Source organism: Boleophthalmus pectinirostris, unplaced genomic scaffold (genome assembly GCF_026225935.1).
Source record: "Boleophthalmus pectinirostris isolate CB_2022bp ecotype Guang Dong unplaced genomic scaffold, ASM2622593v1 HiC_scaffold_11, whole genome shotgun sequence".
In the NCBI taxonomy this organism is placed as follows: domain Eukaryota; kingdom Metazoa; phylum Chordata; class Actinopteri; order Gobiiformes; family Gobiidae; genus Boleophthalmus; species Boleophthalmus pectinirostris.
Genome location: NW_026570994.1, coordinates 15,395,418 through 15,423,073, shown reverse-complemented (window position 1 = coordinate 15,423,073; position 27,656 = coordinate 15,395,418). Strand labels below are relative to the sequence as shown.

The window sequence follows — 27,656 nt, the reverse complement described above, 5'->3', positions numbered from 1 at the left end:
TCTTATAAGCGTTTGGCCGATGTAATGAGAAAGATTTGGCGTAATTTGGTCCGTTTTTTGCATTATTGTGAAATTGCTTTGAATAAAACATGTTAGAAAATGGCAGAAGTGGGACCAAGTCATTGTTTTGCAAGTGTCAAGTCTTTGACCTCAAGTCCAAGTCAAGTCTCATGTCAAATACAGACAAGTCCAAGTCGAGTCTCGAGTCACTGGCCCATAAATCCAAGTCAAGTCCAAGTCATCTGCTTTGAGCTTCAAGTCATTTCAAGCCTTTAAACCAATGTACCAAATATAGCTGAGATTTTTGCCATTTATATGAATTTTAAACTAAATTGTACTTAACAAAATCACAGTATATTTATATATGAGTATTTATAGACAGTGTTGGGAAGGTTCCTTTTAAAATGTATTCCCCTACAGATTACATACCCCAAAATCCACGTAATCCATTAAATTATTTAAAGTGAGTAATGTAATCTGAATACTTTGGATTACTTGCTTTGCTGTAGAGAAGCAAAGACTAGGATAACTTCACATAAATCTGCTCAAAGACAATAAAAATGCCCAGGCTTTACTTAACTGTATTAAAAATATTATTGATAGAAGAGGAGGAAACACGGTCCGAGCAGCATGGTTTAGTCCTGTTAAATCCTGTTTTAGACTTGGTTTAGTCTTGGTTTAGTCCTGGTTTAGAGCTGGTTTAGTCCTGGTTTAAACCTAGTTTAGATGTGGTTTTAGACCTGGTTTAGACTTGGTTTAGACCTGGTTTGGACCTGGTTTAGACCTGGTTCTAGTCCTGGTTTTAGTCCTGGTTTAGACCTGGTTTTAGACCTGGTTCTAGTCCTGGTTTAGACCTGGTTTTAGACCTGGTTTTAGACCTGGTTTTAGACCTGGTTTAGTGTCCAGCAATGAGTGGAATTACCGAAAAAAAAAAAAAAGGGAAAAAAAAGAAATACCCCAAAATGTGAAAACAGGAAAATACCGCCGTGTAATCCATTTATTTCAACCAAGTAACTGTAATCCAATTACCACTCACTGAAACAGTAACTGTAACTGAATACAGTTACTCATAATTTGTACTCTGATTACGTAACTCCCGTACATGTAATCAGTTACTCCCCAACACTGTTTATAGAGTATGTAGGAGTAGTAGAAATGTAAATTTTTCCTTTTTAAATGTCTTGACGAGATCTTAGAGTGAATCATTACGGTCAGAACAGAATGAATTCAGATTTAAAAGTGCTAAATAACAGTTATTTTGTCATGTAGTTCTCTGTAGTTCCCTCTGTTTTACTGTATTGTACTGTATTTACTGCATGGTACTGTATATTATTGTAGTACAGGGGTTTCCAAGTAGCTCACCAAGAGATTTCTGAATTATATGCAATGTGCTGAATAATGACTTCAATGGCTCGTATCATTGTAAATGTATAATTTTGCTGTCTAACTGCAGTAATAAATGGTTGATGTTTTATAAGTATCTACCTGTACCCCATCTAAGGCCGTGGCTCTTTCATATACTCAATTTCTTGCAACCGTTAAAATGAGTAGCTCTCTGGTGTTTTTGTTTTGTAAAGGTAGCTCACTGGAGGAGAAAGGTTGGAGATCCCTGCTGTAGTACATCTGAGGATACCATATCACAGTACTTCAGCCACAAAAGGACCAAACAGAAGTGAGAGGGACATGATCCAGTTTGTTCCTGTAAAATTAAGCTCAGAATTTATCAATGAAAAAAAGAAAAGTATTATCTAAAAACATATATATTGTTTTAAGAGAAGCGTCAAGTCTTCTCAAGTCACAGGCCTCAAAGTCCATGTCGAGTTCCAAATCTTAGTCCGTTTTATCGTTTTATGTCGAGTCTCAAGTCCTAAAAACAGAGTCCAAATCACGAGTTGCAAGTCCCCGCCTCAGGAAAATGTTAAGTGGGAGATAATGCGTGAGAAAGAAACAAAACACAATGTCAGGAATGTTTTTGAAAAGGTTAAAGCATATAAAACCTTAAATGGAGCACTATGTTAAGTATGTTTCTGTCACGATTGTCTGGAAACACGTGAGCTTCGCCACCTCTGCAAGTTATCTGTCAGAACTGTGGAGAGACGAGCCCAGTGACAGAAGGTATTTGTGAACAGCAATGTAAAGAAAGACGTGTGTTTAAAGCCATATTGTGAACTGGACTGGCAGCCTTTTGTTTCGAGTCATGTTTAGATGGAGATATAAAAGTATGTGAGCGGGAACAGTCACATGGCTTCATATAATCTAGAGGAGTTTCGACAGTGTTCACTCAGAGATAAAAAAGCAGACGTTTGAAAGCCAAAAAACACAAGATCGCTCCCAAGAGAATAATAAAACTTGCCAATATCCTTCCGAAACCACTCACGACGAACTACAAATGACAAAGACTTTTATTTTCTAATGTACACTACTAAATTTTGGAAAAAGTTTGGACACACCTTCTCATCTCAATGTTTATTTATTTATTTATTTATTTACTTATTTTTATTTATCTATTTATTTTTTTTATTTATCCATTTATTAATTAATCCATTTATTAATTTTTTTATTTATCCATTTATTTATTTTTTATTTATCTATTTTTTATCTATTTATTTATAAAAAAATATATTTATCTACTTCTTTTTGTATTAATCTATTTATTTATTTATCTATTTATTTATTTTTTATTTATCTATTCATTTATCTATTTATTTATTTATTTATTTATGTATCTATTTATTTTTTATTTTTATTTTTTATCCATTTATTTAATTTATCTATTTATTTATCTATTCGTTTTTTTAAATTTATCTATTCAATTATCTATTTATTTATTTATTTATTTATTTTATTTTATTTTTTATTTATTTATTTATTACTACTTTCCACATTTTACATACAAAAGACATCAAATATATGAAGCAATATATATGGAAAAAGTGAATGCTCTACGTATTTTTGATAAAGCAAAGGATGATTACTTTGAGGATTTGAAAATAAAATATAAACAAAAATATTAAGTACAGTTATTTACCTTTTTGCCTTTGCTACATAATTAAGTAAGTTATCAATTAAAATATATGTTTTGGGACTTTCTGACCCATTTGGAATTATATGAACAGAGTGAAAGAATAATGCACAAAAAAAAAATCAGATAATTCGAATTTGGCCATCTGGAAAAGCACTCCGCGACTTATTATTATCTCCACAACGTCGGTTTTATGTGGCGCTTTTCACGGTAACACAAAGACGCTTCACAGTAAACACTAAAACAAGACCAGGACAGACAAAAACAGTAATGAGGAGCAGTCGTGTGTGGGCGCTGTAGGCTCTGAGGAAAAGGTGTGTTCGGAGCGTTTTTTTGAAGGTGTTGGACTGAAGTACAGTACACCATCTTTAATGGATACAAAAAAAGATTACACTTTCTGACCTATTTGGTAATGTATGAATGAATGAAACGAGGAAAACTAGACTTATTGCAGTGTCAGATCTCAAGCAATGTTCCATAAGATATACGGTTTTTAATGTCAACAATGTGTGGCCATTTGAGGGCTTGTTTACAGACAGCGTATCGTGAAACTAGTGTTGTCACAATACTGAAATTTCCAACTCAATTTCGATGCTAATGAACACTGTCAGGCGAGTTACTTCAAAACTGTAATGTGTTATTTATTACTTGTTACTGTCATTTCAAAGTAATTTGTTACATTACAACATTACTGCATTTAAAATGTCAGATATTGCACGACTATTGCAGCACTTTAAATTACTCTCAACAAAAAAATGTTGAACTTTTGCAACGTATATGGACTGAATCAGGACTGAACCAAGGACTGAACCAGGAGGACTGAACCAGGTCTAAACCAGGACTAAACCAGGACTAAATCAGGACTAAACCAGGACTGAAACGAGGACTGAAACGAGGACTAAACCAGGACTAAACCGGGACTAATCATGGACTAATCATGGACTAATCATGGACTAATCATGGACTAATCATGGACTAATCATGGACTAATCATGGACTAATCATGGACTAGACAGAACCCTGAGCCTGTGGAGCGGGGTGTCTGAACAAAGCGTGATTGGGCGTCGGCTGCACTTCGCCCCGTGGAGCGCAGAGCTCTTTGCCGGTCCTGTCCCAACATTCGGAACCGTAACGTTGGCGTTTCACCGTTGCTGATTTTAACAAATTTCATTTCAGGTTAAAATGCATTGTGACGAGCGTTTCTGACATGTGTACCAAGTAAAATATTACCATTTTTTCCCTTTAATGCCTTACATTACTGCGTTACAGCAAAAAGCAATGCATTACAGTAATTTGTTACTTTTACAACACGTTACTCCCAACACTGCTAAGGAATAGACCTGATACTCAGTACTGATTCCAATCCCACGATGACAGTAAAAACGCTCTTTCTTTAGACAATAGAACGTGATTTTCAACATTAAATCGCAGTACTTTCTTTTCTATTCCCATGTGGTCTTATATGTGTGTAAATGTGATATTTTTAAGTATCAATACCTGCTCAAAAGCGTATCTAGTTTCAATAATAGTTATAGTATCATTTAATATCTGATTTTGGACACCTTTAAAGGCCATGTGATAGTTTGTGTTGTGTGTTTTCGGTGTGTTTACAGAGTCATGTAAATAGTGAAATATTTCCTCTCGCGTTGCATTGGTTCCCCTCTTGAGCATTTGAAAGAGTCCATTGTTCGGGCCTGGGCTGTTCTGTACATGTGTGAGCTGTGGGGAGGGTGGAGGAGTGAGTGCACGGAGAGATACAGGGCTATCATGGAAACACAGGCAACCACTCCAAAACACACGAGACTTAAAGGGCCCACGTTACGCCGCTTCCTCATCTGTGTTATAATGTCGTTTCCTCATCGCAAACACACCTGGAGTCGTGTTTCGTTTCATTCACACACATTTAACACACGAACTCTGCACATTTAGGCTGAGTTCTTCTCTCAAACGTAAAACACTCTTCTTTTCCACCTTGTCATGTCATGTGGTATTTTTAAACTCCACACACCTTCACTAGAATCATTTGGATAATTTCAGCCCTGCGAGTGCCAATCTCTACTGAACTAAAAGTAAAAAGGTAGCTGTTCACTTCAAAACTACTATTACTACACGACATTACAAGGTGGAAAAGAACATTTTGAGGACTGGCGAGAATAACTCGGCCTAAATTTACAGGGTTTGAGAGTGAAACAAGTGTGAATGAAAGGCTTCTGTTTCAATATATTGCGTATTTTTTAGTTCTTTTTGTGACCGCACTATAATTTTGTTGCTTATTTTAGTGTAAGGAAACATGTTTATTAGGGATGGTACGAGATTTCATGCCACAAGATCTTGCACACATGAGAAAAACAATCTTGTAAGATTTTTTTTCCATGTGTTTATATTTGGATTGGACAAAAAAAAAAAAAAAAAGAGTCACATGTCCTACAGTTCCAAAAAGCAGTACTAGGATAGAAACAAGAATATGAAATCAAATAAGCAAAAATTGTGAGGCCAGAATCGGAAACTGAATCGTGAAATGTGCACTAGCAGTCAAAAGTTTTAGAACACCACACTTCTTCCAGTTTTTGAATGAAAGCATAGAATAAATAAGCAATTTGAGTTGAAAAATAAATCATGGAATCAATTTATAGACCAAAACGTATTCATTCATAAACTTTTGATTCATGAAAGCGTCCACCTTTGTCAGATATAACAGCTGAAAACACTCGTGGTTCGTTCTTTTTACAATAAAAATCAAATATTCTTCAGAAAGTTCTTCCCAAATCTGTCGCAGAAGTTCTCATAAATGTGTGGCACTTGTCGGTTTCTTGGTTTTCACTCTTCTGTCCAGTTCATTCCAAACCACCTCGATGGGGTTTAAGTTTGGAGACTGTGCTGCACACTCCATGTTTTCAAGCTTTACCATCTTGTTTTTTTTTCCTGAGGTGGTTTCGGCAGAGCTTGGACTTGTGTTTTGTATCTTTTATCTTTTTTTTTTAACCTCTGGCTGTTCAGTTCTTACCTTTGCACCATTTCAAGCTTTTCATTGGACTTGGAATTGCGATAAATAAATGGAAAAATTAGGGTGTTTTAAAACTTTTGACTGGCAGTGTACATATTGGGATATATTATTTTAAAATCTCGTCTTGTCTCTTTCTCGTGGACCCAATTTCGTACCTCGTTTTGTGGAAATTGTGTCTCGTCCCTAGTGTTTATGTAGTATATTTACTGTTTTGTTGATTAAACTACACGCATTTCATATTAACTTTGCACAAATAATGGTTAAACGAAGAAATATTGTAGGATGCTGGATAGATAGAATAGATTGTGTGCACTTTTGTGGCCTTTATGGCGTTACATCTTCTTCAAATCAACTGACTTTATGTGCTCTTTTACGGCATCCATAAATTTCTTTCCTCTTCTTCTGGACCTTTGAACAACTCTGAGATTGAGCTAAGAAAGATGCTTTGATCTGCTGATACTTTGCAGCAGATGTCATTAAAGTTCCCTGGGGGCGTGGTGCTAACTGTAGGCACAACTCTGTCTAAAGGTCTCTTACTCAAGTTAGACTTTAACCTGGACTTTAATTTAACTCACTCTGACCATAAAGAAGTGACTCAGGTGGAACTACAACAGGTGAGCTGATTCGTGCGCCTAATCAAACTCCTACACAGGACCATGAACGCTCGTAAATAAAATCAATTTAGATCCATTTTGTATTTTTAAGTGAGTTTTCACACTATCGTAAATCCTATTTTGGCAGCGTTTGTTAATGTGTGCATTGTGTCTTCATGGTAACTGGTGAAAGGACTAAACCAGGTTTTAACCAGGATTAAAACAGATCTAAACCAGGACTAAACAAGGACTAAACCAGGATTAAACCAGATCTAAACCAGGATTAAACCAGATTTTAACCAGGATAAAAACAGATCTAAACCAGGACTAAACCAGATCATTACCAGGATTAATACAAATCTGAACCAGGACTAAACCAGGTCTAAACCAGGATTAAAACAGATCTAAACAAGGAGTAAATCAGGACTAAACCAGATCTTATCCAGGATTAAAACAGATCTAAACCAGGACTAAACAAAGACTAAACCAGGACTAAACCAGATCTTAACCAGGATTAAAACAGAGCTAAACAAGGACTAAACCAGGACTAAACCAGATGTAAACCAGGATTAAAACAGAGCTAAACAAGGACTAAACCAGGACTAAACCAGATGTAAACCAGGATTAAAACAGATCTAAACCAGGACTAAACAAGAACTAAACCAGGACTAAACCAATTTTTATCCAGGATTAAAACAGATCTAAACCAGGACTAAACCAGGAGTAAACCAGATCTTAACCAGGAGTAAACCAGGACCAAACCAGGACTAAACCAGGTCTAAACCAGGATTAAAACAGATCCAAACCAGGACTAAACAAGAACTCAACCAGGACTAAACCAGGATTAAACCAGGACTAAACCAGACCTTAACCAGGACTAAAACAGATCTAAACCAGGAGTAAACTAGGAGTAAACTAGGACTAAACCAGATTTAAACCAGGACTAAAACACGACTAAACCAGGACTAAACCAGGATTAAACCAGACCTTAACCAGGACTAAACCAGATTTAAACCAGGACTAAAACACGACTAAACCAGGACTAAATCAGGTCTAAACTAAGTCTAAACCAAGTCTAAACCAGCACTAACTCCAATATACATACATGTAGAACACCCCCAGCGCAATGTCACTGCAAAGTATCAATAAAAAGGAAGGGTTTGAGCACAGAGATGAATTAAACAGAAAAGCCCTGAACCCCATTACAAACATCACTCCGGGGTCAGATCACGTATTGATTTTATATTGTCAAACGGTTCAGTCTTAGATTTATGTGTCTTGTGTCTGTGTGGTTCACCTTGAGCTTGCTCTCGCAGTGAGGGAACCCGTCCAGCGGGGGCAGCTCGCACTTCTCCTGCGCTCCACTCAGCAGGTCTGATAACACACGGCAAGAGACAGAAGATCGATCAGGTCAACGGCAGAGAGACGAGGCCAGTGTCTCTACATACACTTACATGGAGAGCACATTTAACAAGCAACAAACAACAGCTCCAGTGAATGTGACGGGAGATAGACCAGTTTAAAAGCTCCGTATTACTCTATTTTCTTATCTATGTTATAAAGTTGTTTCCTCATCACAAAAAATACCTGGAGTTGTGTTGATTTTAAGTAAGGCTACATCCACACAACAGCGCTCCTGGATTTTTATTTTTATTTTGGTGGGTTGAAAAATAATAGTGGATCAATAAATATTCACGTCCAGACGACAACGGAGCACTGAGTGAAAACGATGTAATACATATGTCACACCTGTATGTGGCGCTGTTAACAATGATAATAATAATATCTAATAATGCATATCTCATCACCGTTTTTTTAAACTTTAAAGTAATTTAGCCGATTTTAGATCCCAGAAATATAGACGCTTCTGTTTTGCAAAAGTTAAACATCAGTTTTCATTTTTAGCCAAAAGATTTGGATGAGAATTATTAAAATAACTTCTCAAAAGCCAACAGTTTAATTACTCGTGCATAATCTTTGTTTTTGATCCGTGTGCGTAATCTGCGTGGTGTGATTACAGTGTGTATCTGGTGTGTATCTCGGTTGTTGGGCGACAGGAGCGGCTCCGTAGGCTACACCTGTCACATTTCGGCAACGGTCTCGCGCTCTGCAGAGGCCAGTTCGAGTCTAGTTTTCCAAAAGTTGTGATTTGCTTGTCAAATCGCAACTTTTTTGATTTGGACATCAAAAAAATGTGTAATTCAGTTCACAATTTTGTTCTTTCTGTAATAGTAGCCATTACTTTTTGGAACTACAGTACACTACTTCTCAGGTGGTGTTACTGTACCTCAGCAAAGTTGACCCTTTATTTATCTGAATCAAACAACATGAAAAAACACGTCAAGAGATCGTTTTTCTCATGTGTTTACAATCTTTTATCTCACAAGTTTAACTCACAAGATCTTTTGGCACGAGATCTTTCCCATCACTTCAAACAAGATGTTAATAAAATATATTACAAATGTAATATTCATGATTTAAGGATAAGACGTAAAGCAAGTTTAAACAAGATCTACAGGGCAAAACAAGGACGCACTGCAAACTTGATTAGGTGTAAGGACTAAACCAGGACTAAACCAGATCTACACCAGGACTAAACCAGGACTAAACCAGGACTAAACCAGGACTAAACCAGGACTAAACCAGGACTAAACCAGGATTAAACCAGGACTAAACCAGGATTAAACCAGGATTAAACAGGTCTAAACTAGGTCTAAACCAAGACTAAACTACATCTAAACCAGGTCTAAACCAGGTGTTCAAACTGGCACAAACTCAGGTCTAAAGACTGATTTTGCTGTATTTAAGTCTATTTATTGCCCATGTCTGTACTATAAAAAAAATCAAAGACAGAAAGTACGCCTAAACCAGGACTCTACCAAACCACAATCAAACCAGGTCTAAACAAGGACTGTGCATTAAAAAGGCCCATATTACTATTTTCTGATCTATGTCATATTGTTGTTTCCTCATCACAAACAGACCTGGAGTTGTGTTTTGTTTCATTCACACATGTTTAATTAACACACAAATCCTGCATATTGAGGCTTAGTTTTTTGCTCAAATAGAAAAAAATCGGTTCCAACTTGTGATTTAAACCTCATACACGTTCAATCTCGACTGAACTAAAGGTAATGTAGATGTGGACAGACAAATAAACCAAGATCACTCAAACATGTGTGAATGAAACAAAACACAACTCTGGGTATGTTTTTCGGATGAACAGCATTACATTAAGCCCAAAAGCTCACAAGAGTCAATTTTGTGTAATATAGGAAGGACCTTTCACACTAAGTCAATGTAGTCAGTAAGAGGATTAACACTTACTTTCACAAACATAAGTGTGTGAGGGAAGTGTGGTCTGTGGTTTTCATTAAAACAGAGAGTCTTTGTTTATGAGTGGAAACTGGAGCCATTACAACACAATACGACGCAATAAAGGTCAAACAATGGAGCTAATTTAACCATTTAAGTGTTTGACTTGCCGATACATAATTACAACACGGGCGAAGGGTCCAGATTAATTACACAGCCAAAAGGTGTCATTAGCATGCTAGTCCCACATGTAATTAAAAGTGTGATTAAGTGGAACGGCTCGCTCGCTTTAGAAACCGACCGGGTATGCGTCATGAGATGAAGTTTTCAATTATTCTTCGGGGAAAGTTTGCAAAAATTGTGAACACAAACAGAATATGCAAAGTTAGATGAAGTTGTACGTGAGCAAAAGTACAGCTACTACTAAATAAGATCATTATTAAAGGTCCTATATTACACAAAACTGACTCTCGTGAGCTTTAAGTCGTGTTATAATGTTGTTACCTGATGAAAAACATGACAGGTTAGTGTAGTTTCTAATTATTACTTGGTCTAAATGACATTTTGTGGGGAAAGAAAGTACAAAAATATGGGAAGTAGTGCTGAGTTACCTCCTCTAAATCCAGTGTTGGGGAGTAACAGATTACATGTACCGGAGTTACGTAATCAGAGTACAAATTATGAGTAACTGTATTCAGTTACAGTTACTGTTTCAATGAGAGGTAAGTGGATTACAGTTACTTTGTTGAAATAAATGGATTACACGGCGGTATGTTCCTGTTTTCACATTTTGGGCTAAACCAGGTCTAAACCAGGACTAAAACCAGGACTAAAACCAGGACTAAAACCAGGACTAAAAACCAGGACTAAAACTAAAACCAGGACTAAAACCAGGACTAAACCAGGACTAAACCAGGTAAAACCAGGACTAAAACCAGGACTAAACCAGGACTAAAACCAGGACTAAACCAGGACTAAACTAAAACCAGGACTAAAACCAGGACTAAACCAGAACTAAAACCAGGACTAAAACCAGGACTAAAACCAAACTAAAACCAGGACTAAAACCAGGACTAAAACCAGGACTAAACCAGGACTAAACCAGGACTAAAACCAGAACTAAAACCAGAACTAAAACCAGAACTAAAACCAGGACTAAAACCAGGACTAAACCAGGACTAAAACCAGGACTAAAACCAGGACTAAAACCAGGACTAAAACCAGGACTAAACCAGGACTAAACCAGGACTAAAACCAGAACTAAAACCAGAACTAAAACCAGGTCTAAAACCAGAACTAAACCAGGACTAAACCAGGTCTAAACTAGGTCTAAACCAGGACTAAAACCAGGACTAAAACCAGGATTAAAACCAGGACTAAATAATATGACACTAACAGTAGGTGGACATAATTTCAGGCAGCAGTGTCTCATATAGAAATAATTTCTCTATCAATAATATTTTTAATATTTTTAAGTAAAGACTGGTGTAAACAGACTAATAATAAAGAATTAGTCAAACATGTGTGAATGAAACAAAACACAACTGCAGGTATGTTTTAAAGGAGGTAACTCAGCACTACTTTCCATATTTTTTCTATCCTTTCATTTCCCACAAATTGTCATTTAAACCAAGTAATAATTAGAAACCATGTTAACCTGTCGTACATGTTTAAGAAATGTCATTAAAGTCTTTACTGTATTAACGTCAGGGATTAAAGTGGTGTTTTCTGGTCTATGCTGTCATGTTTCCTCATCAAAAACAGACCTGGAGTTGTGTTTTGTTTCATTCCCACATGTTTGAGTAATCCTTTATTATGTTTTTGAGAAAGTAACAACATTATAACACGGCTTAAAGCTCACAAGAGTCAGTTTTGAGCAATAGAGGACCTTGAAATCGTCAAAAAAATCGCCTATTGTTCCCGCATTTTTAAAGGATGTTTGACGATATAGGTAGAGGTATTGGAACTCAGCAACTCGGCGCTGCTTATTATGTTTTTGTACTCTTTTCTCTCCACAAACTGCCACTTGACTGATGTAAAAATGTGATAAATATCTACCACGATAACCCAGCTATACCAAGAAGTAATTGGAAAACCACGCCAACTTGTCATACGTGGTTTAACTGTGACTCGAGCCTTTGTTGTATTAACGGAGAGGGATTAGACCGCAGTTTCACCTTTGCATGTGTAATCTGCCCTTTTCAATAACTATACTAGGTCAGACACTAAAGCATTTTCATTTCTGGTGGATAAATCCTCACTTTTATTATCCCGGGAGCCAATAATACGAGTGCGATTATAGGTGGGAAAGCAGGTTTCGTAAGAGCACCTTTTGATTCAGTTCATTGGGGATGTTAGCGTCATCATCGCCACGCACTGACCTCTCTGAATAAATAATGCATGGGAACAGTGGATAGATGAAAGCAGGAAGCAGAGAGCGCGCTGGGTAATGAAAGGGCTGTGGGTGGAGTTTTCCCATTAAAAGTCAATGGTTCTTCAATTTCCTGCAGTTGGACATGGCAGGACCGGGCTCAAACGGGTTATGTTATGATAGAATACTGATTTGACTGAGTTCATATGTTTCAATAAATAAATATATTAGCTGATTTTTTTCATTTTTACTTAGAATCACGTAAATTTAATATAGAAGTTTAGCATTTTAAAGGTCTAATATTACAGGGTATCACCAGGTTTGACTATGCCAAATTTAAGAACTTTTAAAAGATCTTTTTAAGACCAACATCGCACCCAAAAACACAAGATCCAATACTAACTAGAAAAGCACTCAGAGAGCGCAGACCTGCGCCAAGGACTACCCCCATTTTTTTATATAAATTGCGATAAAATCAGTCTTCTGGATCAGATCCAGATCAGCCTTTGGAATATGAAAGAGGATCCCATTGTCCATCCCTGAGTCAAATTTCATGGGGTTTGGTCAATAATTAACCGAGATATTGAGAAACAAAATTTTTGGCCCCATTTACCACAATGTTAACAAAAATTTCAAAGTGATCCAGAGTCCAGGATTTCTTCCGGATCACCCCCAAAATGAAATCAGTTCTTCCTTTTCACATTTCCAACAAATCCTGAAAATTTCATCAAAATCGGTCCATAACTTTTTGAGTTATGTTGCTAACAGACAAACAAACAAACAAACAAACAAACAAACAGACAAACGCCGGCAAAAACATAACCTCCTTGGTGGAGGTAATAATGACCAACCAACTTCTATATCTAGAATCTAAGAGCCACTGTGGATTAAACCTACCGTATTTTCTTTACTTTCGGGCGCGCTCTTAAGCCTCCAATCCCATCAAAAAAATAATTGCGCGCCCCACAATCCAGAGCGCCCTATACATGAATCCACTTGGGTGTCCCAGTACGACTTCAGTAAACTACAAAGATAGAAAGACAGCGACCGCACAGCGACAAACACCCGCAGCCACACTCATCACACCACACGGACGAGGAACGGAACAGAGGAACAAACTGAAAAAGCGAGTGCAATGTGCCACTTCTAGACACGACTGAACAACTGAGTCACTGCGAACACGCCGACAATCCAGCGATCCCAGACAGCACCTCCCTACATGCCACAACTGAACAAAGCCCAGAGTCACTGTGAACGACACAAACAAAGTCCCACTGACCCATCACACTGTTGTGTTTCATTTAAAGTCCGTTGCGGTTTATTTGTGAAAAAAGGTAAAAAATAAACCATTCTATGACAGTTTGCCTTATAATCCAGAGCACCTAATAGTGCGGAAAATACGGTACACTTCTCCATGATCCTTCAAACGTCTTCCTCCACTGTACTGATTATTTACTCATTGCCGCCGGTGCCAGAATCCAAAGTATTGTTAGATTTGAGAGCAAAGAAATATTCAAGTAAAAGTAAAAGTATCAAATGAAAAAAATCTACTTCAGTAAATGTGTAAAAGTACCCGTGTAAAAATGTTGGCGCATACTCCAACTTAGAAGTTCATTCACGTTATGAGAATTCACGTTGTTGTTGTTGTTGTTTTTTTTGAGTATACAAAAAAATAGGCCAATGAAATTTAAGACCTTCGTGAAAAAAATAAGACTTGGACAACATAATTTAAGACCTTTTTAAGACTTTTAAGACCCCGCGTCTACCCTGTATTATGTAAAATTGACTCTTGTGAGCTTTAAACCGTGTTATAATGTTGTTACCTCCTCAAAAACAGACCTGGAGTTGGATGTTTGAGCAACTCTTTACTATTACTTCGTCTACATCTCCAAAGCTCAAAATGCTCAGTTCCAACTTGTGATGTCACGAAGCTTTAGTATTCAAGTTAAAAGCTACGTTTTACCTTTAGTTCAGTAGAGATTGGCAATTTTAGGGTTGAAATTATCCAAATTATTTTAATGAAGGTGTGTGAAGTTTAAAAACACATTGGAGCACTTCCTGTATTACCGCACGACATCACAAGGTGCAACGGAGTGTTTTCAGTTTGAGAAGAACTATCTGGTCTAAATGTGCAAGATTTGTGTGTTAAAAATGTGTGAATGAAACAAAAAACACACAACTCCAGGTGTGTTTGTGGTGAGGAAACAACATTATATAACACAGATAATGACCCACTGAACAATCCCTCTGTTATATAAAAAGTGAAGTTATTAAAAGGCAGATCACAAAAGCAGGTTTAGTTAATACAGAGAAGCCTTTTGTTGGATTTATGGGGGTCATTATTCAAAATGTTTTACGGTTTTAAAGTCATCAACTGACAAAGTATTAGGCACTCGTGTCATAAAATAGGTAATGTTTAACAGCTGGTTTAAAAAATGCAAAGATCCAGTGCAATATTAAAGCGCACACCTTCACTAGAATCGTTCGAGTAATTTCAGCCCAGGAATTTCTTATCTCGACTGAACAAAAGGTAAAATCGAGCTGCCTACTATAAAACCACCTACAAGACATCGCAAGGTGGAACAGAGCATTTTGAGCTTTGGAAAAGTAGACGGACAAATAAAGCATGTGCGAATGAAACAAAACACAACTCCAGGTTTGTTTTTGATGAGGTACCAGCTTCATAACACGGCCTAAAGCTCACAAGAGTCAATTTTGCGTACCTTTAATAACGTCGCTTTTTATATCAGAGATGTACTGATAAACGGTAACCTGAATAACGAACTGAAACTTTGTACTTCTTTATTTAAGTTTAGAAATGATGTCAAACATAAAATTATCAGTGATGATCAAAATGTGAAATGTAGAATTCTACTTTTGTCTATTGTGTGAATGTGGTAGTGTAAAGCTGCTTCAGTGTAATACAAGAATGTTATTTAATTCTTTCCCCCTTGGACGCCTACTAGGAACAACCCATACATATATTACTAGGGCTACCCATACAGCATAATTGCATAAAGAAATTGGACTTCCACGAGTTTTTCCATTTAACTTATTCAACTCATTTGGCTTATTATAATATATATAACTCTTCCCTGTCAGTGGGTGTCCAGTATTTGTCATGTTGGTTACTTTCTCGTGCGCAGAGCTCCACATAAGCGTTTGTTTCTGTGGCAATTCTGTCATACATCTCATCTTGAAAAAAAAAAAAAGACTGAAATCTTTGAAAGGACTAGCCTGAGAAACATCCAGATTTCGGGGAAATTTTGGTTCATAATCGAGTATAATGTCCCGGATAGTTTGTTGGGATATCGCAGGACTCCACACAGACGCATCACCGGCATTCTCGCCTTCATAAGTTTCACTCTCCGAAAGTCCGTCGCTAATCAACTTCATCATCACTTTGAAATCTATAAAAGTCACTTTCTCTAAACTTATCCATAAAATACGCCTGCTCCTCGTGATTTTTAAACTGTGCTCCGCAATCTTTCCATTGCACGTGTTTCGTGTTTCGTGAAGCTACAATCGTCACTACTTCGATAAACTTTGGAAAAAAATCTGCAAAAACATATCCTTGAATCCTATTGGTCGTCCTAGTGTGGGTCTGTTTACATGTGAAGAACCGAGCCGTTTCTAATGGTCGTCAAATCACGTCTTTAGTGATACAGCGGAGGGGTCAAAACACGTCATTGAGGAAACAAGGGAGGGTCGTCAAATGTCGTCTTCATGGGGGAAAGAGTTGATAGGATAAATAACATATAAGCAATGTTTCAGCTTATTTTTAATTTTTTTTAGCTGTAAATTATGTATGAAAGGAGTATTTTACATCTAGAGTGTATTGATGACTAACACGTAACATATTTAGGTCACCGTGTTACCTTTTATTGTTTTGAAAATGCTTTCGTAAGTACAATTTAGGGTTTGATGCTCGGAATCTCCCCTTCCCCTCTGCTCTCTGCGCTAAGCCACTCCCCCTTCACAGCGCTATCACAACACAATCAAGTGTGCATTCCGAGTAATGACACACATGAGATCAGGTTTGTCAAGATTCTCTGTACAGTTTTGTAACATGTATCATGCGTTTGTAAATTAACTGAGAATTGTCGTGTGGGAGCGCGGGTGACGAAGTCTGACAAGGCCCGGAGAAAATCCCTAGATTACTCAAACACGCATAGATGACATGTAAAGCCTCTTCAGACATATTTTTGATGAGGAAACATTAGAACATGTTAGACAGGTTCAAAAATTTATTTTGCTTAATACCCAGAAGGCTTCTACTTTGACTATGTTTAAATCCAGGCTCCAAACGGTTCTTTAGAGCAACAAATATGACTGAAAAGTTTCTACTCCGCACTCTTCTCTCTTCTCTTTTAATGCTAATTTTATTATGAATATTTATGTTTTGATTTGTTTGTTTCATGATTTTAAAGATGCACTGTGCAACTTTACTGGTACAGACCCCAATACATGTACAGTACTGTATGTATGGAGATGTTATTGCTTTGGGCTAAAATGTTCTAATGCAGTATGGAAATAAACTGATGTATATCTATGGAGACATCACCAGGCCAGGTTACAGGTAAGATCTGTGAAAAGGCGACCCCTGTAAGAGTAAGTATGCACGTTTTCAAGGTAATGCTTCAATTAAAATAAATGAAATAAATGCTGCATATCTGTTTAATATGATGGGATGAAACAATAACCGAAATATTGTGATATTGTGTCGTCCGAGTTTTCTCAATAATATCATGGACCATCACAATATATCGAATCACAAGTCTCTTTGCTTAAATTAAGAGTTATGGTGCAGCAGTAGTTAAAAAAAAGACAGAGGGAACTACATAGACCATGATCCTTTGCTCCATTTCAGTGCAGACTACAAGAAGAAATAACAGTTTTAAGCACTTTTAAGTCTTAGTTCTTTGGATAAAGTCTTGTCAAGGCATTTTAAGAGGAAAAAGTAGCATATTCACAGTTTTAGCTGTTTAACCTCCACAAAATATCGCAGTAAATATTAATACCGTGAGATTTATATCATGAAAATATCGTACTGAGAGATTTGGATATTGTTACGTCCCTAATCGTGAGTTTTCCGACGATATCGCAATAAATATCGCACCGTGAGAGTCATACCGTGATGAGACTTGGATATAGTTAGACTCCTACTGTTTAATGCTATACTATGTGATATTTTAGGCAAAGCAATAACATCTCTATGGAAACAAGCAGTTCTTATTCTGTAAAGCATTCTGAATAACTTTGTATGCGAATTTTGCTATACAAATAAACCTTGCCTTGCCCACCTCCTGTATTTAACCAAAAATATGTTGGAAAAATAATGCACAAAATACACAAATTGTACTATAACATGCATGATTTGGGGAAATGACGTTCCCTCATTCGCAAAAGCATCAATATTTAGTTAAACTTGTAAACAGCTAATCAGAACTTTGGCTGCTATATTCAGATTTGCTTGGCTGGACTGCGAGGAAACTGCAGTATTATTTTCCTCATTGATTTTGTTTATTTGCGCAGTCAGCTCACTCCGCTGAACTGATATCCGTCTGGTGGTTTCTGAGCTGCTCCCTCACCTGAAAAACAGATTTTTACCGACACATTCTCCGCCCTTCAGTTGGCAAAGGGAAATGAAGAGATAAGAGAGAGGAGATGGCATGTGTCACAATCCAAAGTCTAAACAACAACAGATGGAAGCAGCAGGAAGTGAGTCTGAAGAACAAGGAACGTCGGATCAGCGTATTGTGCAAAATCTCATACCAGTGTAGGATGGAGAGGCAGATTTCAATTAGACGCAAAGGCGAGTTAGAAGAGATGTGTAACTTGAATTCATTTGTCACAATACTAACATTTTAAACTCAATTTCAATACTAAGGCTAGAGATAGACAATATATCAGTCAGTCTATATGTTGGGCCGATAATTACACTTTTTAAAGCATGACTGTACTGCTCTCTTAGGCCCCATCCACACTAGTACGTATTTGAGTCGTTTTCGTTGTGGATGCAGTGTTCGTCCACACTAATCTGATGGAAACTGGCTCCAGAGACGGTGCCACCAGCTCCAACGAATTCGTCTGAGTACTGATCTGATCCGGCACTGTGTGGACGCCTGAAAACGTTGATACGCTGACGTAGGAGCACTAGTTGGATCCTTATTGGACCACGTCACTGTGATTTGCTGCTTCCTGATTCACTGGGTTCGTGACATCGGTCATGTGACGCTATTGCAGAAAACAGTTTAAATAAACCATAGACAAACAGGAAACAGCGGAGCTAGAACTACTTGCTGGTACACGGTCCACAAAAAGACTGTTTTTACGCTTGACATCTTCCTCGGCTCGAAATCGGCTGCTGCAACTTCAGACACTGTGCCTCCCTTTTACCGCCCATGTGACATTGTGATGAACAGACTCATCATAAGCAGAACACCCCTCCGTCTCAGAAAGAAAACACATATTCCACTGAGTCATGTCCTTTAGTCCGACAGAATGAGCAAGCTGTTTTTTGAGTGCTTAGTTTATACAAATGAGCCATGTGGTTTCAAGTTTCCTTTCTGTAAAACCTAACAAATATGTGTGAAGCTGTGTGGATAGGGAAGGCTTGCGAACACAGAAACACTGTGTCTGGACACAAATCGTGTCTGATATGGTGATTTGTTTGTTTGTAAAAGTCACTTTACCCAATCTGTGGTAAAAGAGGGGAATAGATGAGTTTGTAATCAATTAAAATTATATATATTGTGGAACAAAATATCAAAATTGGCACTAAGTATCAGGCAAAAAAATATCTGCTGGCGTAATTCCTCTAAACAATCGGTGTTGCTAACGGCTATGAAAAAACCCCATATCAGTCTATCTCTAACTAAGGCACTAAGGAAAGTCTTTGTACGTGATGCCAGTGTTGATGAAAAAACATTTTTATACAATGGGATAGTTGTTTCTTTAAAGGTAAATTATGTAACATTCTTGAGGCAGCATGTCACCAGCCTGATTCCACAGAAACAGAAAGTTAAAACCACATTTCAACAAATTCTTATGAAGACATGACAAAGTTTAAAGGTTATAGCCAAAGTTAAAAACATTTCCACAGAAACAGGCAGCAAAAGGCCCTCCCCCCCCCGGCCAAATAAGAGTTGTACAAAACAACCAATAAGAAATATCGTGATATTTTATAGTCTCAGTAATATTGTCCTTGCAAATGCATGGTTTTATAGTAGCAATAGCTAATAAACATCATGAACTACATATCCCATGATTCATTTCAGCGCAGACAAGATGAAGAAATATGTTTTTACTTGAATTCTTAGGATTATGACAGAAATAATTCATCAAAATCTTGTCAAGGTATTTTACAAGCAAAAAAGTGTCTCATCTACAATTATATTAGCCTCTTCAAAATATCGCAATAAATATCGTACCGTGAGATCTGGATATCGTTACATCCCTATTTATTATTAGCCAAAAGGTTACACATTGTGGATTTATTAATACCATGTGGTCTTATACTTCTTCTGAAAGATTAAAGCCGTTGTAAAACTATTCGAGAACGGTCCAAATCTGTCATATTAAAGTGATTTTTATAAATACTTGTATCTGTATACCCGTATAAATCTTAAATAAGAGTTTGCACTGTATAAAAAAAGAACGAAACACTGGCATGATATGAGCCTAACCACCACCAGATGTAGATTTGATTGGCACGTTTGAGCAGAGACTCCAGGAAGGTTCTAAAAGTATGTAGCGAAACCTGCCATAGAAAACAGAGTGTGGAGATTGACAGTTCGACTGTTCAAACCCCAAACAGTATCGAGGCCTGTCCCGTGGCTATGTCCCAGAAGGAGGAATATTTGTGAATTTTTAAGCGGTTGCATCAGCGGAGAGTGGATCCATCATTGGTCTATGGACGTGCTGGAGCAGGTCATGGGGCTTTATATGTTGTAATAGAACGATAAGTATCGCCATTTCCACAGAAACCAAAACTGAAAATAAACAACATTTCATTTCATTTCACTTCACACGTTACATTCTTAGACCTACGACCCAATGTCCTATTTAAGAGCTCGTACTACGCTATTTTCTGATCTATGATGTAATGTTGTTTGATAATTTCAGGCCTGGAATTGATTATTTCTACTAAAGAAAATGTAAAAGGAGCTGTTAACTTGAAAACTATTAGTAGCATGACATAACAAGGTGGAACAGAGGAATGATAAAGGTTTACTTTAAACATGTGTGAATGAAGCAAAACAAAACTCTAAGGCTATGTTTAGACTGCAGGGCTTAATGCTCAATTCAGATTTTTTTGTGAAATCCGATGTTTTTGCGAAGTCGTTCACATTTCCAATTAAATGCGACTTGTATGTGATCTCCAGTGTGAACATTAAACGGCCGAAAAGCGTCCCGCATGTGCACTGGAGGACACAACGACGTCAACCGCAGCGAGCGTGCTCTGTGTTTACGGAAGTTGTCCAAACATGGATGTGAGCATTGAGCACCTGGAGATTTTAAAGTTCCTCTCGTACCAGAGCCAGAACATGAACAACTTACTTGTTTTAAAGAGGAGATTGAGAAGGAGAAGGACGAGGTTTTTGGCCGTGGTGTTTTGTGGGACAGCGACAGCGACGTCCGTTGAAAGGAACGTGTGGATGTGGAGACGTAGCCAAGAGTGGTGAGTGGTGATGTGCTTTGCTTCAGTGACACGAAGTTCATTAACAATTTTCGCCTACTTCAGCGCAGAATAGTGACGTTTGTGGCTTGTTGATAACGTGTAGGTCGGATGAATGCGCTTTGGCCGTTCAGACTGAAGTCGCATGTCAAAAGATCGGATATGTATCGGTTTTAGGAGCAAGTGCCCTGGGTCGCATTTGAAATTAAATCATTAAAAAATCAGCTACAGGTCACATAGGGGCCAAAAAATCGAATTTGGGCCACTTCAGGCTGCAGTCTGAACATAGCCCAAGTATGTTTTTGAGGCGGTAACAACATTATAAACATGTCTTAAAGCTCACAAGTGTCAATTCTGAGTAATACAGGACCTTTTAAAAGCATAACAAAGAGTAAATCAAATGTAAAAATGCAGTTTCAAAATACTACAAGGAGTAAAAAAAATAAAGTAAAAGTAAATAAATAAATAAATAATTGAACAAAAAGATTGGAACATATCAAAGGTGCATTAAAGGTCTATCACCTGACCAAAATATAGGTCAGATCTGTAAAGAAGTGAGTCCACTCACAGTGAGAATGCAATATTTATTTTTAGTAAATAATAGAAGATGGACCGGTTAAATGCCATACTGTGGAACATTCAGGCAAAGCAATAACATCTCCATGGAGACAAGCAGGTGATGGACCATCAAGAGAAAAGCTACACAGCGCAAATTCAAGTTTAAGTTCAAAACATCGAAAAGGTTGTGAAAATAAAAACGTGTAAAGGTGATATAAAAGGTTTCCCAGGATCACACTGCAGTGCCATTTGATGTAATGGAAAATATTATGAAGAGGGAAGTATATTGTAAATTATTTTATGATGTGAGTGTACTCGAAGATGAAATGTTTATAATGCCAATTAAAAGTCAGATGTGTGTGTATTACTTTAATAAAACGGGCTTTCAAATAAACTATAAAGTGGACCAACCAGGACTAAGATAGGATCGGTTTTAGTCCATAATAACGGGACTAAAGTGGACTAAACCAGGACTAAACCCGGATAAAACCAGGACTAAACCAGGACTAAAACAGGACTAAACAGGACTAAACCAGGACTAAACCAGGATCAAACCAGGATCAAACCAGGATCAAACCAGGATCAAACCAGGATCAAACCAGGACTAAACCAGGATCAAACCAGGACTAAACCAGGACTAAACCTGGACTAAAATAGGACTAAAATGGGACTAAACGAAGACTAAAGCAAAATTAAACCACAACTAAACTAAGACCAAACCAGGACTAAACCAGGACTAAACCAGGATTAAACCAAGACCCACTCAGGACTAAACATAGGCCAAATCAGGACAAAACCAGGACTAAACCTGAGCCCTCTTTATGCAAATCAAACAGGCTTTCAAATAAACTGTAAAGTGGACCAATCAGGACTAAGTTAGGATCAGTTTTAGTCCATATTAACGGGTGGTGCACTGTGTAACTTTTTGGTTCGGGGTCCGTCACCTGCTTGTTTCTATGGAGACGCCACTGCTCCGCCTGGAATGTTCCACAGTATGACATTAAACAGATCTGCCTCATATTTATTCAATTACAAGTGGTTTTATAGCTCAAAAATACATAGGAAAAAATCACCTCTGCACAGATCTGACCTGTAACTTGGACTAGTTGGTCTCCATGATGATATAAAGGTTTAATGCCATACTGTGAAACATTCCAGACAAAGCAAAAAACATCTCCATGCAGAAAAAGCACCTTTATCTTAAACTGGGCAAATCCAGGAAGATTCAAGGTTGAACTAGGATACATGTACTACTAAACCAGGTCTAAACCGACTCAAACCAAGGACTTAACCAGGTCTGAACCCGGACACAAAAACAAAAACATGCATGACTCAGAACTAGGACAAAGAGTTAAACTGGCTTTTCTACTGCCAGGCCCACACCCATGTTAAACATCCACATCCACTGATAGACTGTGGACAATAGAGTCTGCTGGTTGGAAGTTGTTTTGTGTGATGTGTAATGACAAATACATGGATTAAAACCCTTTGAAGACATTGTTTTTTCAAATACGTAAAAGTTGTGAAAGCGTGACTGAAGCTTGTCACTTACATTCAGCCATTGTTGATCCAAAACTGTTAAAAAGACCTGTACTTCACTTTCATTTCTTCTAATATATGAGACTGTTACTACTGTTTGGATTGGATTTCACTGGATGTGAACCATAAATTAAAAAGCAATATTGGCTTGTTTTATTTTTCTTTCTTTCTTCTAGGTCTTGCCATAATATTAGATCTATAATACTTAACATTTTATATACAAATAAATGCTTTCTTACAACGTTGGTCTGGTTGAGCTAATTCTAAGTGTACACATTTATGGATTTTTTGTTTCGTTATTCTTCTAGTTAGAATTTTTTGTTCTGCTAAAGTGTTTTGCAAAAGTTTCAAGACTGTCTGAAAACTCATGAAAAAATACAAAATGGATTCATTCTCAGGAGTTTGATTCTTAACAAAAAGGTGAGAGCCAGAGGTACGGACTTGCAAGTCCTGACTTGGACCTGAATCAGACCTGAGTCATTATTTTTAAGACTTGAGACTTGACTTGATAAAATGGACTAAGACTTGGGACTTGACTTGGACTTGAGGTCTGTGACTTGAGAAGACTTGAGAAGCACTTTTAAATCTGAATTCTTTCTGTTCTGACCCTAATGATTCACACTAAGATCTTGTCAAGACATTTAAAAAGGACAAATTAACATTTTCTCATATATAAATATACTATGATTTTTTAAAGAACAATTGATCTTAAAAGTCATATAAATTGCAAAATTCTAAGCTATATTTGGTACTTTGGTTTACAGACTTGAAATGACTTGAAGCTCAAAGCAGACGACTTGGGACTTGACTAGGACTTGAGGTCAAAGACTTGAGACTTACTTGAGACTCGCAAAACAACGACTTGGTCCCACCTCTGAGAACGACTAAGTGAAAAACTATTGGTTTGGCTTGTGACTTTGATTTTATGTGAGAGACTTGCTCAAGAGCACAAATCAGCTCTTTCTGGTCAAACTGTGTGAAAATAAAGCTCAAATTAAAGTCTAATAAAGCCTCAGACAGCGCGGTGCTTACAGTTAGCATCACACGCCCAGTGAATATTGATCACATCAGCTGCAAACTATCAATACTGAAAGAGTGACATCACCATTTACCTCTTTACCTTCCATCACCTGAAACCAACCCGTTCTTTCTCTCCACGCTGCCTTTTGTTTTTCAGTTAAACCTCTTATCGTCTGTAGGTTCTGTGGTCTGTGTGAAATCATCGATCAAAGCGAGGCGCGGAGAGTCCGGAGAAAGTCCAATCACGCAGCTGTCCGTCACCGTGGACACGCCAAACGACCTCCCGGCTTTAATCAGGAGAAGACGAAGAAGCTGCCATAGACCGACTATAAATAGCTCACCTCAAACTAGACCCGAACTACAGTATGTATCGCAATAAAAATCGAAATCGCAACACACAAACCCTGCACATTTAGGCTGAGTTCTTCCCTCAAGCGGATAACACACCACCTTGTTTGTGTCATATGGTAATACAGGAAGTGCTCCACTGTGTTTTTAAACTCCACACACCTTCACTTTAGAATCATTTGTGTGATTTCAGACCTGGAACTGTCAATCTCTACTGAGAAAACGGTAAAAAAGTAGTGTTAACTTGAAAACTACCACTACATGTCATCACAAACGCAACTCCAGGTATGTTTTAAGGAGTTAACAACATTATAACATGGCTAATAACTCAATTTTGTGTAATATTAAGGCCTTTAAATTTAATTATTGCAAAAATATAAGAGTAATAATCTATATTTAACACCAAATATTTCTCCGTTGCTCTGTTTAGTTCTGCAGATGTGGCAGGGCTGGGTGAATACAATAGTGTTATGTACTGAACAAACACACATGCTTAATAGAAAACAGCAGGTTTTGTATTTTCGTTCTTTGACACTTCTTTGCAGCTTCTGTCATCAACATGCTCTGGAGGTGTGAAGCTGAAACTGAAAGCACTGCTCTGTCTGAAGCTCAGTTATTCAAGTTAGACATAACCTGTGGTTTCTTTTTACACAATTTCGACCAGAAAGAGCGAGCTTGGTTGGAACTACAACAATCTCCTAAACATAAAATGACAAGTTAGGGAGCATTAGTCAATAGTTTTTCAGTTAGTCACTCCAAAACAGGACCATAAACGCTTGCACTGATCACAGGCTCCTGAAAATGTGCTGTTTGAATCCATTTTGTATTTTGTCTTGAGTCTTAAACCATTTTTTTGTGCTTTTTAGGTTCAAATTTTAAAATACAGATTTGTTAACACCTCGTCTAACACCATTTTAATATTGAGAATTAAGATACCAACTAAAAGGAGAATTGAAACGCCTTTATAAAATCCTCCTTTTTCCCGAGAAATACAAGAAATATTACGTCACATCGGCTCACTTACACACTCGCGCACTCACTTTTCCTTTCTGCTGTCTCCTCATATAACTGCTTATAACCTAGTTGACAAATGTACACCACCAGTCAAAAGTTTGGACACGCCTTCTTACATATATACATACAGAAGACATTAAATATGAGGCAAAATATATGGAATTATTTTTATTTTTTTTTCATATTAATATGCAAATCCTCAGAGTTGCCCGAAATGGTTTTCACTTCAGAGTTGTGCCGTGCCAAGTTTAAAACATATGTCAAAAGTGCAAAGCTGTGACCAAAGCAAAGGGCGTCGAAAATAAGTTATTCTGAGTTTATCTTTTGTTTACTGCATGCCATTTGTGCAAATTCATGGTTCTGATGCCTTCACTGAGAATCTAGAATGTAAATAGTCAAAGTGGAAATAAAGAAGTAGTTTTGACTAGTAGTGTACTTGTATATTTTTCGCCAAGACTCCACAGACTAAAGGACTACAACCAATGACCCAAGGACTACAACCGTGTAGTGAGAATTGCATTAGTGGTTTTCAAGTACAGCGTGTGTGGAGGAAGAGGAAGAGATACATTCTTCCTGTTCATTTTCTTGTCTTATGATCTAGTGTGTAATCAGTCCTGCGATGGAGAGGAAATTGTATCATATTCAGCCGTAATGAGAACAGACCTTACACAACCAAACGCAACACATCTGCAGTGAGGAGGAAATCAAAGTTATGAATTTTAAACATGTATTGTAATTTAACTTTTCGCTATAATTACATCTTGTGTGGCTAAAGAATACAACAAAATGTAACTTTTTGGTTGGGGGTCCGTCACTTGCTTGTTTCAATGGATACGCTATTGCTCTGCCTGGAATGTTCCACAGTGTGACATTAAACAGCTCTACTTTACTTTTATTTAATTTCAGGTGGTTTTATAGCTAAAAAATACCTAAAAAAAAAAACAGGCATTCTGACTGGGAGTGATGGGCATGTCTCTCCATAGACCAGACCTGTAACTTAGTCTGGTTTGGTCTCCATGAAGATGTTTTTACTTTACTGGAAAAGTTTCACAATATGGCATTAAACTTATTCATCTTTCATTTATTCAATTATGGGTATTTTATTGCTCAAAAAGTGACTTGTCTTCAATTGTTTATAACAAAACAACAGGACTAAATCAGGACTAAACCAGGATTAGACCAGGACTAAACCAGGACTAAACCAGGTCTAAACCAGGTCTAAAATAGGACTAAACCAGGACTAAATCAGGACTAAACCACAACTAAAATAGGACTAAACCAGGACTAAAGCAAGACTAAACCAGAACTAAACTAAGACCAAACCAGGACTAAACCAGGATTAAACCAGGACTAAACCCAGAACTAAACATGGACTAAACCAGAACTAAACCAGGATTAAACAAAGACCAAATCAGGACTAAACAGAGGCCAAATCAGGACAAAACCAGGACTAAACCCGAGCCCTCTTTATGCACATCTGTCCCAGTCTTAAGTTACTAAATCTCTTTTGACTTAAGACACAGAAGTGAGGATAACAAAGTTCATATTTCAAAGCCTGATGGGAGCATTTCTTTTAAAGCTAAACAAACATGAATCCTATCACTCATCTTAAAACTAGGGGAAACCACAAGCACATTCTGAACCTCAGACGTACTTGAGCTACTTCTGGGAGGATACAGATCTGATAGAGAGGAAGAACGCACTTTTTATAGAACATAATTTTTCACCACAAAAAGTAGTTTCTTCTTTATCATGGTCTTACTGTAGGTAGTGTTGTCTAGAGATGTAACAGTAACCAAAATATTGTGATATTTTATCATCAAAAGTCTCACAATAATATAATGGGCTGTCACAATATATTGAATTACAAAATTCTTTGCTTAAACGCATGGTTTTATAGTAGCAACAGCTTATAAACATAGGAAACTACATATCCCATGATTCATTTCAGCGCAGACATCATGAAGAGATAAGCTTTTTACTTGAATTCTTGGGATTATGACGGTAATAATTTACATCAAAATCTTGTCAAGGTATTTTAAAAGCAGAAACGAGTCTCATCTACAATTATATCAGCCTCTGCAAAATATTGCATTTTTTTTAAATTCTCTGGCTTTTAATACTGTGGTCCTCTGTGTCTTTCTTTCTTTCTTTCTTCATTTCTTCATTTTTTAATTTCTTTATTTTTAATT

General features: G+C 37.2%; 1 protein-coding gene across 2 annotated transcripts in view; it reads right to left on the bottom strand.

The window, feature by feature from the left end:
• Positions 1-27,656, bottom strand: part of mgat5 (alpha-1,6-mannosylglycoprotein 6-beta-N-acetylglucosaminyltransferase) — a 177,644-nt gene that overhangs the window by 124,192 nt on the left and 25,796 nt on the right. For both annotated transcript variants that reach the window (XM_020917156.2, XM_055165367.1), the window contains exon 4: positions 7,917-7,993. In XM_020917156.2, the coding sequence (XP_020772815.1) occupies positions 7,917-7,993 (77 nt within the window). The remainder of the gene's footprint in view (positions 1-7,916; positions 7,994-27,656) is intronic.